The sequence below is a fragment of the Peromyscus californicus genome, unplaced genomic scaffold (assembly GCF_007827085.1).
Source record: "Peromyscus californicus insignis strain IS unplaced genomic scaffold, ASM782708v3 Scaffold_14__1_contigs__length_90479793_seg_2, whole genome shotgun sequence".
Taxonomy (NCBI): domain Eukaryota; kingdom Metazoa; phylum Chordata; class Mammalia; order Rodentia; family Cricetidae; genus Peromyscus; species Peromyscus californicus.
The window spans coordinates 49,318,783-49,334,934 of NW_026294436.1; the positions used below are offsets into that span (position 1 = coordinate 49,318,783).

Genomic DNA, 16,152 nt, shown 5'->3' on the forward strand with positions numbered 1-16,152 from the left:
CAATTTCCTCCAGCGTAAAACCAGATGTTTACAAGATCAACAAAGCACCACCGCCCAATGCTATACTAGACGCCCTGAGTAATCAGACATGTTCCTGTCTATGAGGCTTTGCACTTGTTCTCTATACCCTGCTCAGAAGTCTTCCAGAGAAACAACATAGCTTTCTCCTTCCCTTTCAGATTTATACTTACCTGTCACCCTAGTAAGGGCTTCCTTTTCTTGTCCCCATTCGGAACTACCCCTCATATTGTGTCCCCCCATTTCTGCTTTACTTTCTCCCATAGCATTCACTACCACTTACTACACTACATATATCACGACTTTGTTGTCAACTGCTTCAGCAGACTGAGACTGCGGTTAAGTTATTACACCCCCAGCATGTACTTATTTGAACCTGTCTTACACCTATGAGTGTTGCATATGCTCATGAATCTCCCATCTCTTCAGGACCTGCCCTTACCCGGCCAGGTCTATAAGGTACTGCTATTCTGACAACAAAGCATTTGATGTACGGGTTCTGCAGCTAAGCAGCACCTAGATCTGCAGGAACAAAACAGCACTCTAGAATAAACTTATTTTATAATAAAGAGTACATGTCTGTAATCTCAGCATTCTGGAGGCTAAAACAGGATTGCAAATTTGAAACCACCCTGGGCTACATGTTGAGGCCGTTTCCAAAAAAAGGATGACGGCTCAAATGTAAGTTGGTATTTCTGTCAAAAAAGAAAGAAGCTGCCACCATCTATATTTATCTCATGAAACACAAGTTTACATGATGGAAACATGAATTTGTGTCATTTTCTTGTGAAGAAGTAAAAGAAAACTTGTGGAATTCAACTTTGTTTCAAGGATTTTTATCCATATGTACTGAAATACATCTTGCACCTTGAAAAGGTTCTCATCAGAGAGCATTTTATAATCTCTTTGAAGGTAAAACAAAGCCAAGAATCTAGAAACACTGGGATTTTATTACAATAGTAAGACAAAGCTCCCAGTTTAAGAGAATCTAATTTTGTCAGAAGGTCTTAAAATTTGGTAGTAGTCTTTCCCCAGGCCACCAAAATATAATTTTGGAAGCAAAATACACACTTGTCAGCTACACATATTTTACAATATTGTTAAAATACTGTCTCTAAAAATCAATGCTGTTTCATGAATCTACCTGCACAATAACTAATTACCAATTTCCTCACGGGACACTATTGCCTATAAGACATGAGTGCTTTCTTCCTTCAGATACTGGGACACAACAGACTATCTCAGAATATAGTAGGCAACTTGATAAATTATTTAAATGCCAACTCATTTTTTTTAAAGAAAATGACTTAAAATGTACTCTATTTTGTCAACGACCCTTCCTTATCAGGAAGTATTTCTTTTTCCACAACTTTGTTAGTAAATGCACAAGATTTTAGAAATCAAAAACCTATACTCAATGTGGTTCACACCACAGTTCCAGCAGTTAAGGAAGCTGAAGCAAGGGACCTGCCTCAGGTTCTATGCCAGGCTAGGATAGAGTGTGAGACTCTGTCTCAAAAACAACCAAACAAAAATCAAAAGCTTAAAATTTCCCTAGTTAGTACAGAGATCACTTTTAGATTTTGTATTTTTGTTAAAGAGTGTATTACCTGGATAGCCTGAGGTATAAAAAGTCTGCCCAGAGAAGATATGAAATCCAGCGCTGCCAGAGAGACATGGTCGGGAGGCTCTAATTTAAGTAATGAGGTCAGTAAAGTTACTACCTGATGAGGTAAAAACAGAGCAGTTGTAAGAAGAGCTGCTACCAAGGTGTAGTTGTGTGGGGAAGGGAAAGAAGACAAAATTCAAACAGCCTGTCTACAAAGCCTCCACTGTGGAAGCTGGGGAAGAACATCGGGTAAAAGAGTTAGTATTTCTTCTCACCATAGTCTCTTACCTCCAACTCATGTGCTTCGCTAATAAGCAATCAGAATTCTGTGTGGTGGTTAACTGCCCAGGAAATAGCCAAAGTTAGGAGTTCTGGTGGTGTGCTGAACTGCATTCATACAGTACTTTAAAAGGCACTGTCAGCAGCTAGCTATGAGGTTACAGAACACTGCCACCATGAACTTAAGGGTGATCCTCTGTTTCCTTGAAAAAAATAAGACTGTTTTCAAAGACTGGTACTGCTGAATTCCTTCTTTGGACCCCAGCTTATCTGACTGAGCATAGAGACAAATTTATATTACCATCTGTGTACCAAAAATGTGTGCTAACTAAGCATTTTGCATTTTCAATTCTACTGAAAGAAGTTCATTATTTAAAGCAACGATTTGCAAACTTGTTCTATAAAAAATCCAAACAGTAAATTTAGGCTTTATAGGCAACACATTATGTGTTGCATATAAATATAGTTATGGATATTACATATGACAAATATCATATAAAGCTAATATATATTTAACATTCTTTAAAAATGTAAAAAATTATTCATTGCTCTTAGGTTAAAAATAGTAAAGTGAATTAAATCAGGAGAGCTTAGTCAGCTCCTGATAATGGAAAGGGACAAAAGTGAAATCTACAAAGGACACAAGCCCTATTTCAACAGTTATATTGCAAGTGTAGACTTTAGTTGCTTAAAGCTTTTTAAAACTAAGCACTTCTTAAAATTATCCTATTTAGGGCTGGAGAGATGGCTCAGAGGTTAAGAGCACCTACTGTTCTTCCAGAGGTCCTGAGTTCAATTCCCAGCAACCACATGGTGGCTCACAACCATCTGTAATGAGATCTGGCACCCTCTTTTGTTTTTTTTTTTTTTGGTTTTTCGAGACAGGGTTTCTCTGTGTAGCTTTGCGCCTTTCCTGGAACTCACTTGGTAGTCCAGGCTGGCCTCGAACTCACAGAGATCCGCCTGGCTCTGCCTCCCGAGTGCTGGGATTAAAGGCGTGCGCCACCACCGCCCGGCTGGCACCCTCTTTTGTATACATAATAAATAAATTAAAAAAAAAATTATCCTATTTAATTTTTCAACATGAACCTTAGAAATTTCAGTCAGCAAATTCAAGCATTACTGCATTCAGTATGTGTTTTACCACATTCTTTCTTTACAATAGTCCACATTACACATAATTAGTATTTGCTTGCTAAGCTAATTTCTTTATATATACATTTAACAAGAGTTGCCTGAAACCAAGCTTTACCACTACTTTTAGTTCATTTTGTTCCAGTCCATCATATATGATGACAGATTCCACCTCTTTCATACCCTAAATAACAAGTTATTTCTACTGCTTTTTTTTTGTTTGTGGTTTTTTTTTTTTTTTTGCTTCCTGACCCTGTCCAATATGGACTCATTCCAAAGCTCTCAGTCACTTCAGATAAAAGGAAGGCACTCCCATGTTTTGTTGCCTCAGAAGCACCACCTTAGAGACACTCCAGACAGTAAAGCTGCCTATGCCCAGCCAGGTAAGCTGGGGTCCAAAGAAGAAATACAGCAGAACCAGTTTTTGGAAACACTTTAACTCTTTAAAGGAAACAAAGACAAGGCAATGTTGCATGATCTCAAAGCTAGCTGTTGACAGTACCTTTGCAAGTGCAATAAATGCAGAGTTCAGCACAACACCAGGACTCCTAACTTGGTTATTTCCTGGGCAGTCTGGCAGGCTATTTCCTGGGTTGTGCCACACAAAATTCTGACTATGTAACTGCAAAGCATAAAGCCTAAAGGTGACAGAGAACGGATGGAGGCTGAATCAACAACAAGAACACTAACAGAAGCTAGAAAGACATTAGGTTACAACCTTGATGAACACAAGCTGACACATTCAGTTGACAAGGAAAGGATTACAAAGGCTGAAGATTGAGCTCAGTTGGTAGAGTGAATGCCAGGCATGCACAAAGCCCTAGAATCAATTCCTGGCACTGCATACAAACTTGGTGTGGTGCCACATGCTTCTAAAGATAAAGGACAAGAAGTTGAAGGGCATCCTCTGCTACATAAGGAGTCGGAGGCCAGTCTGGGCTCCATAAGACAGATGGAAGGAAAGAAGGACAGACGGGCAGAAGGAAGGAAGAGGGACAAAGGATTAAAGGAGTTACAAGTAAACCAAATAAATCACTGCAGATTCACAAACAAGCAAAGAACCAACTTGGTCGCTGTTATTACCTGACTTATCAGTTGTGGATCTACAGTTTGGATGAAAAATGCCAGTAGTTGAAGTAAAAGGCTAAATGCCTGTTGAACATAGGGTTGACTGATTACCTTGAAAAGAAACAAAGTAATTTTGGTGAGAATTTTCAATTATGTGATGTAAGAGTTAGTTTTTCATCAACATGACACAAGCTGGAGTTATTTGGGAAGAACCTCAATTTAAAAAACACCTCTATCAGACTGCCTGTAGACAAATTGTAGGGCATTTTCTTGATTAATTATTGATATGCGAGGGCCCAGCTCTATGTGGGCAGTGCCACCCCTGGGCAGGTGGTTCTGGGTGTTCTAAGAAAACAGGTTGAGCAAGCCATAGGAGCAAATCAGTAAACATCACTCCTCCATGGGGTCTGCATTAGTTCCTGCCTTGAGTTCCTGCCCCTGACTCTCCTGGATGGTGGACTATAAGATGTAAGATAAACTCTATTCTCCTCAAGTTGCTTTTGGTCATGGTGTTTTATCACAACAGCAAGCCTAACTAAGATACATGAGAATAGCTACAATAGTATTTTACTAAGCATTTATTATATACCAGTCAATCTGTGATTTATAATTACTACCTCACCTATATGGTTTATAACAACTAAGTGGTAGATAATACCATACCCATTTTATTTTTGTTTTTTGGTGTCCATTGTAATAATAACAAAACAGGGTGAAGAAAGTTATTTGCTCAAGATCACATGGCTAGGAACAGAGGAGCCATCATTCAAAAAGAGGATTTAAAGGGTCTAATTACCACTGTCGGCCACTGAAAAACTTGTATATCCATTGGTGTTGGTCAAATTCTACCTCTTCATAGTGTTTATGTCATACTGATGTGAGGCACATCCCAGGACAGTGATGCTGAATGGCACTAAGTGCCATGTAAACATCAGTGGCAGCCTCTTCATAGTGTTTATGTCATACTGATGTGAGGCACATCCCAGGACAGCGATGCTGAATGGCACTAAGTGCTATGTAAACATCAGTGGCAGCCTCTTGATAACATGACCATAAAAATGGATCATGAAACCTAGTCTTTCTCCAGGGCTAGGTTGTAGCTCAGTGGTAGAGCACACAGGAAGCCCTGGGGTTTGACTTCCAGGAAACCTGAACATCTAAGAGCCACTATCTGCAAAATAATTTCTATTACTTCCCCAGAGTTTGTGTTTTTCTCTCAGCTTCCACTGGCTGCCAGAGGTCACATGCTCAGTTAGAGAAAACAAACATTGTACTTGAAATGTTTAAATCTTTAAAATAAGAAACTTAAGTTTACAACCATATGTAGGGGATATGTTCTAATTTTAGCCTAATAACCACTTGATTTCCTGGCTTTGCTGGGGAAGAGGAATACAAATTAGCTACATCCACTCACTAGACCCTTTCACTTTAAAGTCAACTCACTATCTTGTCATCTGAATTATTTTAAAAAAAACCCAAAACCTCAAAATGACAAACAGACATCAATCCAACAGGGGGAAAAAAGATGAAACTTAATTTTTAAAAGGGTTCAGATAGATGGACTGTGGTTGCCACTATGGTAGGGTCCAAGATTAATATCACACACTAGAGAAAAACAAAACAAACAACAACACAAAAAGTCTGCCTGAAAGGGCCTAAGGAGATGGCTCAGTCAGTAAAATGCCTGATGTGCCAGCATGAGGACCTGAGCCCCAGGGGCCACACAAAAAATGAGTGGCAGAGCTCATCTGTAACCATAGCACTTTGGGAGGAAAGGGGTAGCAGACGTAGATACACACGCACACACATACCCAAAAAAATGCATACACTCCTTTATCCCCACACACATATATAACAAAAGTCTGAGAGAGAACACAATTAGGTGAATTCTAATCACAACTTCGACCTATCGCCTCAAGAAATTAGAAATTTTAATCTATAGGGAGATTGCAATATTCTCTCATCAATATTCTATAGTTTTCAAAGAAATGATGAGTAGCTAGCTTCCTTACTTGTTGAATGTTTATAAAAGCCCAAAGCTGACTGACAACTTCAGTAACTGAAGTTTGCTGTCTAATATCCAAAGCATCACCAGCAGAATTACATACGGTAAGCAAAGCCGAGAGTGCTGTGTTCTAAAGGGGAGAAAAGAGAAAGTGTCAGTTCACAAATCTAAAGGACCAGGGGCCCAATTGTAAACACTGGATGAGTTACTTACAACTGTTCATAACAATCCACATGACTAAGACATAAAGCCATCTTTTTCAGCTTTTTAAAACAAATATATATGAAAATTTTAATACGATTATTAAGATCAGTTTTCCTTGCACATAAAAGCATGTTCTCCTTTTAGATTGAATTTTTCATTTAAAATAGCAGCAACAGCATTGACTTTTACTAGGCTTTTGTCCTGTTTTTCTTGTTTTTTCTGTTTTGGTCAGCTTAACAAAAGCTAGAATTATCTGGGAAGAGGAACCTCAATTAAGAGAATGCCTCCATCAGATTACCTGTAAGCAAGTGTGTAGGGCATTTTCTTGATTGGTTACTGGTGTGGGAGGGCTCGGCCAACTGGGGGTTTTATGCCACCCCATGAGCAGGTGGTCCTGACTGTGGATGAGAACAGGCTGAGTAAGTGATGGGGAGCAAGCCAGTAGGTGGCGCTCCATCATAGCTTCTATTTCAGTTCCTGCCTTGAGTTCCTGCCCTGATGTCCCTTCATAATGGACTCTAAACTGAAAAAACTCTTCCTTCCCCAAGCTGCTTATGGTCATTGTGTCTGTCACAACAATAAAAACCTAACACATGGTGAGCAAAGTTGGCCTAATTTAAAATATTTATCAAAAGAAAGCTGTATTTTTTTCATCTGTACACACAGCAATCTGCATAGGTTACTAGATTTTTTATTATTTTTGGTGTTTTACCATGAGATGCTACAGAAAACATTACATTTTATACACAAATAAAGTATTTAAGAAATATACTGTCTAGAATTTGAAACAGAAAACAACCTTTTCTGGATTCATTCTCAATTCTACATACAAAAACTCAGATCTCTTTCTGGCTTGTACTAAAGTCTGGGGGTGGTGTGTATAGAAAGAAGGCCATACTAAAATCTAATAGTCAGTAACACTGACTTGAATCCTATACTTCAATATCTACACCCATGCTGGAATTGCCTTACACCATCTCTTTCAAAATTAATCTACTTCCCTTTACAAATAAATACATTCAGCAAGTTTTGCACATAGCTTAAGGAGTTAATTTTAGAAAATTAGTGCTTATACCTAATACACCCAAAATATTTTCATTATAAAAAGTGTAATGTATATTGAGAAGTCTACTAAGTTTGCTGAACAATTAGAAACTAGTGCATATTAAATACAAATGACAAACTTAACCCATCCATGATTAGCTATAATAAATAAAATAAAGCCACAAAAGCCTTCTTTGATTTTATGTAAATGTTTTAAACTACCTTAATAATTATGGTCCAACTGCCACTTTACAACAGTACAGAAGAACAACTTAGTATGGAAACATATGCCTTGAGCAACTTCTAATCAAAAATTAAAAGAAAGCTTCCAAGTGCTTGAACGTATACTTTATCCCTGCTAAGTTTCTGTATACTTACCATAGAGGTATTTATTATACTGTGTACTTCTTAGCTAGAATATACATCTATAAAACTAGGAGGTTTCTTAATTTTGTTTCCTGTTACATCTACCCCCAATGACTAAAACAAAACGTATTACATAAGATCACTCAAAGTTTATTTGGTGAGTAAATGAACAAGCAAATGAAGACTGAAGTGGAAAATTCAACTGCAGGTACTGTATCTAGTCCATCTTTAAAAATCATGTATCTTCTACTTACAGACGAACTTTTTGTTTGTTTTATGAGGAAACAATTAAATAGAATGCTACATAAAAGCTCAGAGCAGTTTTCTGTAAAATGCCTGTTGTATTTTGTCAAATAAAAGAATCATGTCTAAGCTGGTCATAATGGTACACACCTGTCATCTAGCACTAAGGAGGCTAAGATCCTGAGTTCAAAGCTATCCTGGCCTATGCAGTAATAAGATCCTATCTAAGGGGGAGGAAGTGAATCATATCTGCTTCATCCAGATAGGTGCAACCAGAAATAGTAAATGAAGTGCTGTCATGTTTTCCAAATGGGTCTTACCCAAGAGGAAACCTTCCTGCTCAGTTTACATTAATTGATTAAAATTTTCTCAAAGATCCTTTTAAATAATGTACATACTGCTAGGTTTTGAAAGAGCACATCTCAGAGACTGTAGCTATCAGCTGAAACAGTGCTAAGTCAACTGCTGAGTTAATCAAAACTATCTCACCAGATAGTCAAGTTCTGACAAAGTATGACTGCTGCTCAACCATTTTATGCACTGTGCTGTGCATACTCTGATCACTTCACACGCAGCTTGTTTCCTAAGATCAGCAGACAATGACTGGAAAGAAATACACTGCCACAGAGGCAAGTTGTCAGCTTCTTTCGGAGAAAATCTCCGGATAAATTCCACCTGAAATAAGTTGAGAATAAAATGAGCAACTTCAGACTAATGGATGACTGGACATACAAGAAATGAATATTAACTTCAACACTTAGGCCAGGTGTGGTGGTCTATACAACTCCAACATTCAGGAGACAGAGGCATAAGTATCTCTACAAGTTTGAGGTCGCCCTAGTCTACATAGTGACCCAGGGCAGCCAGGGTCACATACTGAGATCTTGTCTCAACCAACAAAAATTTTTAAAATCTGCTTCATAAATGCACAGTACTGGGTACCAGACCAACACAACATAAATGAACATGATTATTTTTGTTGCTACTGTATTTGTTTCCAAAATGAAAAGTCATGCTTAAATGAAGCATGATACAAAATGCACTAAGGAGTGTTAAATAATGTATTTCATTATTATTCACATCAGATATTTTATCTTCTTTCTACCCAGTAGATCTGCTATCTTCCAAGTACTCATCACCTTATACAGTTACGTCAATCTAATATTCCAGATATGGCAAGGTTAATTCACCACTCTCCTGGCTTTTAGCTTAGCTTACTGCATTTGGGAACATGAAACCAAGATCATAGGTCCAGTTTACAAATGATTAGCCGGCTCTGCTCTGCCTTAGAGGACATACTAAATTAGTCTTCCAAAAGGAAGCTACAAAACAAAACAAAACAATGATATGATTGTTAAATCCATTTTCCCCTGAAATATAATCCAAAGTGTAGCATGAATCTTAAAGAGTCTTATTAATAAAAACAAACCCAGAGCCAGGTATTGGGATGAACACTGAATGATCAGAGAGACAGAACAAGCCACAGCCACCTCACCTTACCAATTCCTCAGCTGATCCTGTTTCCTCAGATTGGATGCCTCTCAGCTGAACTGTGCTACTCAAAAACCTAAAAGCTTAACCAGCTCTAGTTCCTGGTCCTCAGCCTTATATCCCTTTCTGCTTTCTGCCATCACTTCCTGGGATTAAAGGCTCACTTCCTGGTATTAAAGGCGTGAGTCACCATGCCTGGCTGTTTCCAGTGTGGCTTTAAACTCACAGAGATCCACATGGATCTCTGCCTCCCAAGTGATAGGATTAAAGGCGTGTATGCTACCATTTTCTGGTCTTTATGTCTATCTAGTGGCTGTTCTGTCCTCTGACCCCAGATAAATTTATTAGAATGCACAATATTTTTTTGTTGTTGTTGTTGGTTTTTCGAGACAGGGTTTCTCTGTAGTTTTGCGCCTTTCCTGGAACTTACTTTGTAGACCAGGCTGGCCTCGAACTCACAGAGATCCTCCTGCCTCTGCTTCCTGAGTGTGAATGCACAATATTTTGGGGAACACAATATCACCACACCAAAGTGCTTACTGCGTTAACAGAAACACAATACTGTTCTGTTAAAATGCAGATGTCAAGAAGACTCAAATATAGGAACTAAAATTTCAAACACTAGTTCAAATGTTAGATTAGAAAAATAATAGTGTATTTAATTGCTAAATTTGTGGAACCTAAGAAGATTACTAGTATATTTTTAAACAAATGAGACAATTCAATTTATAATATTTAAACTTCACTAAATATAGGAAAACTTGTCATACATCAAAAGCTGAACAAAAATCCCTTCTAAGCCCAAAGCAATACAACATGACACTTGATAGTGCCAGACCTTGCTATTATCTATTTGTACATGTAGCTGACAAAACAAGTGAGAGACTGTGGTCATCTGCTATGACAGAGCCTACAAGAAAAAGGATCCTTCAAGAGCTGAGTGTCAATTATAACAAACAACTTCAGCAGAAAACTACAGTGCATCAAGAAAGCCATGATTTGGTTGACTGGAGAAACAATTCATTCTTCCTTATAATAAGGTTGAATAAATCAACAAATGGGTCCCCTTTCAAAAAATAAATGACATATAGTAATGTCCTATGCAGTAAAAAAATTTTTTAAAAAGGTGTTACCAAAACTGATCACTTCAGAGTTCCACACTCTATTCTGAGGTTAAAACATCACTTTAAAGATTTAAAACTAAAAGATTCAAAGATTTAAAGGGCTGACAGTTCGAGAAGAGTGGAGTGTAAGGAAACTGTAGAAAATATAGATTCCACTAAGAAGGGAAATATACCTGTGGGCTTAAAATGAAAATGTAGTAATTTTTACCTTACATAAAAATAGTAGCACAACGTGATGGTTACCTTTAATTGCAACTTAACACAATCTAGAATTAGCGGGGCAGAGAGTCTCAATATGGAACTGTTTACATTGGGTATGCCTGTGGAGGTTGTCGTAATTAAGTTACTGATATGGGAAGACCCAGCCTACTGTGGAAGGCACCATTCCCTAAGCAGGGAGTCCTGAACTGTGAGAAGAGTGGAGAAACTACGCTAGGCACAAGCAAGAGAGCATGGATGCATTTGTTTCTCTTTGTTCTTGGCTACAGATGTGATATGACTAGCGGTCTGAATTTCCTGCCTTGACCTCCCTGCAACAAGGGAGGAATTTACCTGGAATTTCAGCCAAATCAATTCTCTCTTCCTTAAAGTTGCTTTCTGTCAGTGTTTTATCACAGCAACGGAAGTGAAACTATAACACACAATTACTAGCATGTTTAAATAAGGCACATTACTTTTCCTTCAATCAGGTAACAACTAAAATAATTTGAGTGCTGAGTTATAATACATATTCAATCCTTATTCCCATGGAAACAGAAACACATCTTAGCATGTGTCAGCTTTTAGTAAAACATCTCCATTCTGATGTGTGTTAATGCTGCGTCACTGATATAAATCAGGATTCAAGTCAAAGCCAAAGGCTTTACGGGCAAATTTCTTTTGTGTATCTAGTGGATTCCAAGCTCGACTCCTTGTCAGAATCACGTCAAGTGCTTAACAACAAAAGCAAATTGCTGAGCCTTATTCACACCCACCGCTGCATTTATAGGTCAGAGTCCAGACACTTGTTTTTAAATACCAACAAAAACCCTGCTATGGGAGTTCCAATGGTACCCATCTACCAGACTGCACAAGGCTACTCAAGCCCCGGAGACAGGAATGTCCTCAATCGTGGCAAATCTTGTTGACTTCACAACAGCAAGCAACTGAGGCTTACCATACTTGTAACTTTTCCTTAAAAACGAAGATACATCATTCAAGGCATAACAGAATTAATAAATGGAATAAAGGCACAGAGCTATCTCATTGCCCACAAATATCTTAAAGACATGGGGAAACAAAAAAAGGAGAAAGAGGTATTACAGGAAAACTGAATCAGATTTTATCTGTTAAGCTGAAACAGGGACATCAAAATCTCCACAGACCTAAAATCAATTACCAAAGCATCAATGTTAATTTATGTTCCAGTCACACTACATTTAAACAGGGAGGGATCTGAACTCCATTCTCACACGTGATTGAAGACACTGACACAGACAATATTCTTGCCTGATGGGGTGGGGTCATGAAGAAAAAGAGACGCCTCAACAGTAATGTCAGGTTGGTAAGCTGAATACACTCTCCAGGGCAAGATTTTATCTGGAAAGTCAGGAAAGAAAGAAGAGAATGTGTTAAAACCAGAGAGTCAATTTCTTTCTTTCTTTCTTTTTAAAGATTTATTTATTATGTATACAGAAGAGGGTGCCAGATCTCATTACAGATGGTTGTGAGCCACCATGTGGGTGCTGGGAATTGAATTCAGGACCTCTGGAAGAGCAGTCAGTGCTCTTAACCTCTGAGCCATCGCTCCAGCCCGAGAGTCAATTTCTAAGACACAATTATATGCCAAAATACTAATGACTCTTTCTGAGTGATAGGACTATAGCTAATTTTAATTTTTAATTTAGGGCTATTAATTTCTTTGCTTCAAAGAAATTTGGTTGCTTTAATAATGAAAAAGGAACTCTTACGTTGTATTTAAAAACACAATAATTACCACTTTGACAATAACTTGGTATGTTAATGTCACTATGCGAGATAATTTATGTAATTTTAAAGATCTAAGCACACTAATGTTCAGTGAAGCTGAGTTAGCATTTATAAGGTAATCCTAGCCCTAGGAGGCTGAGGCAAGGACACATGAGTTCAAGGCCAGCCTAGACTAAATATTTTGGTCTCCAAAAAAAAAAAAAAAAAAAACAAATTAAGAGGGACTGGAGATGGCACAGCATTAAGAACCTGCAGAGGACCCAAACTTGGTCCCCAGCACCCAGATTAGGCCACTTACAAACCACCTTGTAACTCCAGCTCCCAGAGATCTGACACCTCTGGCCTCTGTGGAAACATGCATTTACATGCCCATACATACAGAGGCACACATAATCTAAGAAAATAATGTTTTTATTTAAAAAAGTGAATAGCAAAGACTGAAGCTGTAAGAATGTAAGGAATTGCTCTCTCTTGTGCAGCATGTGTGTGCCAGGCCTTCCACTAGGAAGTACCCTGCTATGAGCTAGAGAGGTATAAATGTCAGCTGTTCAGGTTATGCTCCTCATCACGGGAGCATACAGTCACTAAATGACATGCAGAAATACATGACACAGTAACTGCTAAGAATCAAAGGGCAGACAAGTTCAGACATGATCATTATCAAAGGCTATGGATAAAAATAGCGACAAAAAGGTCATAAGCACTTCATACGGAACACATTTCATAATTAAAAATCACCATTAAAGATAAAGAAACCATAATGCTGGTACTCAGTAACAAACCGACTTTTTTTCCTAAGAACAATGATCACAATCACTGAATCCCTTTCACACCATCCTGACTATAAAATACACAAAATCATAGGAGACCTCAAGTTATATTAAAGAGGAGATGGGCACTTAGCCAATGTCACAGTTTCACTTTCACTTTACATTCAATTTTAAAGACATTGTCAATTGACCGAGACTTCCCCCCCCCCCCCACTACAAACTCTAAAATTCCACTGAATTCTAAAATTCTGAAAATGACAAAATTCTCCACTTTATATGGTGGGTTTTTTAACTACATTTTTTGTACTAGCATTAGCATTAAGTTAGCAATTAAAAACAATTAGCATTAAATTTGGCTATTATTGGGGCTAGAGACATGGCTCAGTGGTTAAGGGTATTGGCTAGTCTTCCAGAGGTCCTGAGTTCAATTCCCAGCAACCACATGGTGGCTCCCAACCATCTGTCATGAGATCTGGCGCCCTCTGCATACATAATAAATCTTTAAAAAAATTTTTTTTAGCTATTATTGCTCCCATTTTTATTAACATCCAAAAAATATCATATCTCTTTCTAGCACTTGGGAGGCAGAGGCAGGCGGATCTCTGAGTTCCAGGCCAGTCTGGTCTACAAAGCAAGTTCTAGGCTAGCCTGGGCTATTACACAGAGAAACCCTGTCTCAAAACAAACAAATAAAAAAAAAAATCTTACCTCCAAAGAAAACACAGAAAGTGGGTGTTTTAGGCTGTTTCATTCTACTTACCAGATGAGCCACTAAGGTGACATGATGCATACAAAGTTCAGCTGTTCCATATCTATGATATTAAAAGAGTCACTGAGTTTCCAGTTAGAAGAGCAAGAAACCAGAAACACCCTTGTGAGGACATGTGATCTATTACAGGCTGAACACCCTTTATCTGAAATGTCTTATACCAGAAGTGTTTCAGATTTTAGATTTTATCAGATTTTAGAATATTTACATATATGTAATGAGATTTGGGGATGAGTCTAAATCTAAACATTAAACTCATAACTGGCTATATACATAACTTAATTTTTATTTACTATTTCTAGTAATCTTGAGCATTAAACTGTTTCAAGGAAGGTAACTTTTCACTGTTGGTACCATCAGTGCTCAAAGTTTGGGATTTTAGACATTTTGGATTTCAAATTAGGCATGTTCAAACTAGATGCCCATCACCAAGGAACATCAAAATATATAGATTTGCCTAAACATTCACCTACTAGCTTAAACATTGAAAAACCAAAACGGACACCTGTTTCCAAACTTAGTATAGTGACATGAAATCTAACCATGGAAAGATTACAGAAGCAGGGCTTCTCTATTAACTTTAAACCATTTACTGCTGGTCACTACTAGGACTCCATCCAAACACAGAAATGGCATTTTTTACCGAGCAAGGAAACACCACACATCCATCGCTAACAATGAGGTGGTCATATTAGTACTAAGCACAGCATTCAACAGAGCAGCATCCTATGAAAAAACAGAAATGTCAATTTATTACTAGGCAGATGCTCATGAAATATTAACATTACATTTCTCACACTAACTCAGAAAGCAATATCAGAATCAAAATAAGAGATCCTCAGTGGGCTATCTCTGCATGCTAGTATCTAAAAGAATTCTACTGCCATTCCTTTATCTGTTGAGGAACTACTATATGTTCCTCATTGTGTTGAGCTGAAGGGGAACAGAAACCAATCTTAAGTGTGCTAACTCAGCCCTTGTGAGCCACAAAGAGCATTCTCTGAAAGCTTCCAAGCAATATGACAATTTTTTTCTAAAATATTTCCAACCTTTTTAACAATCTAATTTATTAAAAATAAAATCATCTATAACAGACCAAGTATTACACATTACTATTTACTTTTTATGAAAGAGTACAGTGGTTTGAATGAAAAATAAATATCCCACAGAGGCCCAGGTATTTGAACATTTGGTCCCCAATCCTTGCTGGAGAAAGTACATCACTGAGGGCAAACATTGAGAGTTTATAGACTTGCTCCACTTCCAAAGAGCTTTGTTTCCTGTGTGTGGTTGAGATGTGATCTCTCAGCTTCCTGCCTGGCCACCAAATGCCATGCCTCCCCAGGCATTATGTGGACTTGTCTTATGGAACTTTAAACCAAAACAAACTCCTCCTTTTTTAAGTTGCTTTTTATCATAGCAACAGAAACATGACTAGTACATTAGGTAATATCCCCTTATGTTTTCCACTTCTCATGGGATTTTCTTACACCTCCCCCCCCACAAAACACAAAATGTTTTATCAAGTGTTTTAGCCATCTAGTATTGTATGAGCAAGGACTGCCATTTCTTAGGACACAAATGAACCAAAGGACAAAATGTGCAAGTTGAGGTGACTGAGGTTTACTATAGTCATTAATTCTCAATTTGTTCTTCTACATATCAAATACAACTTCAATGAAAAGAAACCAAAGTGTGAACTCCACTTTTCAGGTTTGTAGTACACTTACCAGCTCCGGAAACAGTGAGGGATGAAAAGAAGCCACAAACGCACACAGATGAACACAAGCGTGCTGATACAAAGTGACCTCAGCTTGCCCATTATCCTTTACTCCCTGTAAAGGAGCAGTCGGAGAGAGTTCACCAGAACACCGCTCAAAATTGTAGAAAACAGCTTTGATTAGGGACACCCTGCAGGAAAATTAAGAACATTGAGCCCAGCATTATTAGAAGTTAACAAATAGCAAGTAAAATAATGTCATATACACGGCTACTTCAGAGAACCAAAACATCAGGTGATAAAAAAAAAAATCAATAGTAATTGAAAATGCATATAAATA

At 37.9% G+C, this 16,152-nt stretch overlaps 2 protein-coding genes across 4 annotated transcripts in view; one reads left to right on the forward strand and one right to left on the reverse strand.

Annotated features, from left to right (window-relative positions):
* The window catches only part of Scyl3 (SCY1 like pseudokinase 3), a 90,412-nt gene that overhangs the window by 48,987 nt on the left and 25,273 nt on the right, over positions 1-16,152 (forward strand). The gene's annotated exons all lie outside the window — the stretch shown is intronic.
* Firrm (FIGNL1 interacting regulator of recombination and mitosis) overlaps positions 1-16,152 on the reverse strand; it is a 45,560-nt gene that overhangs the window by 3,860 nt on the left and 25,548 nt on the right. For all 3 annotated transcript variants that reach the window (XR_008217949.1, XM_052737425.1, XM_052737426.1), the window contains 8 exons: positions 15,823-16,003; positions 14,736-14,818; positions 14,084-14,135; positions 12,074-12,163; positions 8,460-8,645; positions 6,121-6,243; positions 4,124-4,219; positions 1,629-1,742 (listed from right to left, as the gene is read on the reverse strand). Coding sequence is in view for 2 of the 3 variants with exons in the window: in XM_052737425.1 (XP_052593385.1) it covers positions 1,629-1,742; positions 4,124-4,219; positions 6,121-6,243; positions 8,460-8,645; positions 12,074-12,163; positions 14,084-14,135; positions 14,736-14,818; positions 15,823-16,003 (925 nt within the window). In the remaining variant the exon portion in view is untranslated. The remainder of the gene's footprint in view (positions 1-1,628; positions 1,743-4,123; positions 4,220-6,120; positions 6,244-8,459; positions 8,646-12,073; positions 12,164-14,083; positions 14,136-14,735; positions 14,819-15,822; positions 16,004-16,152) is intronic.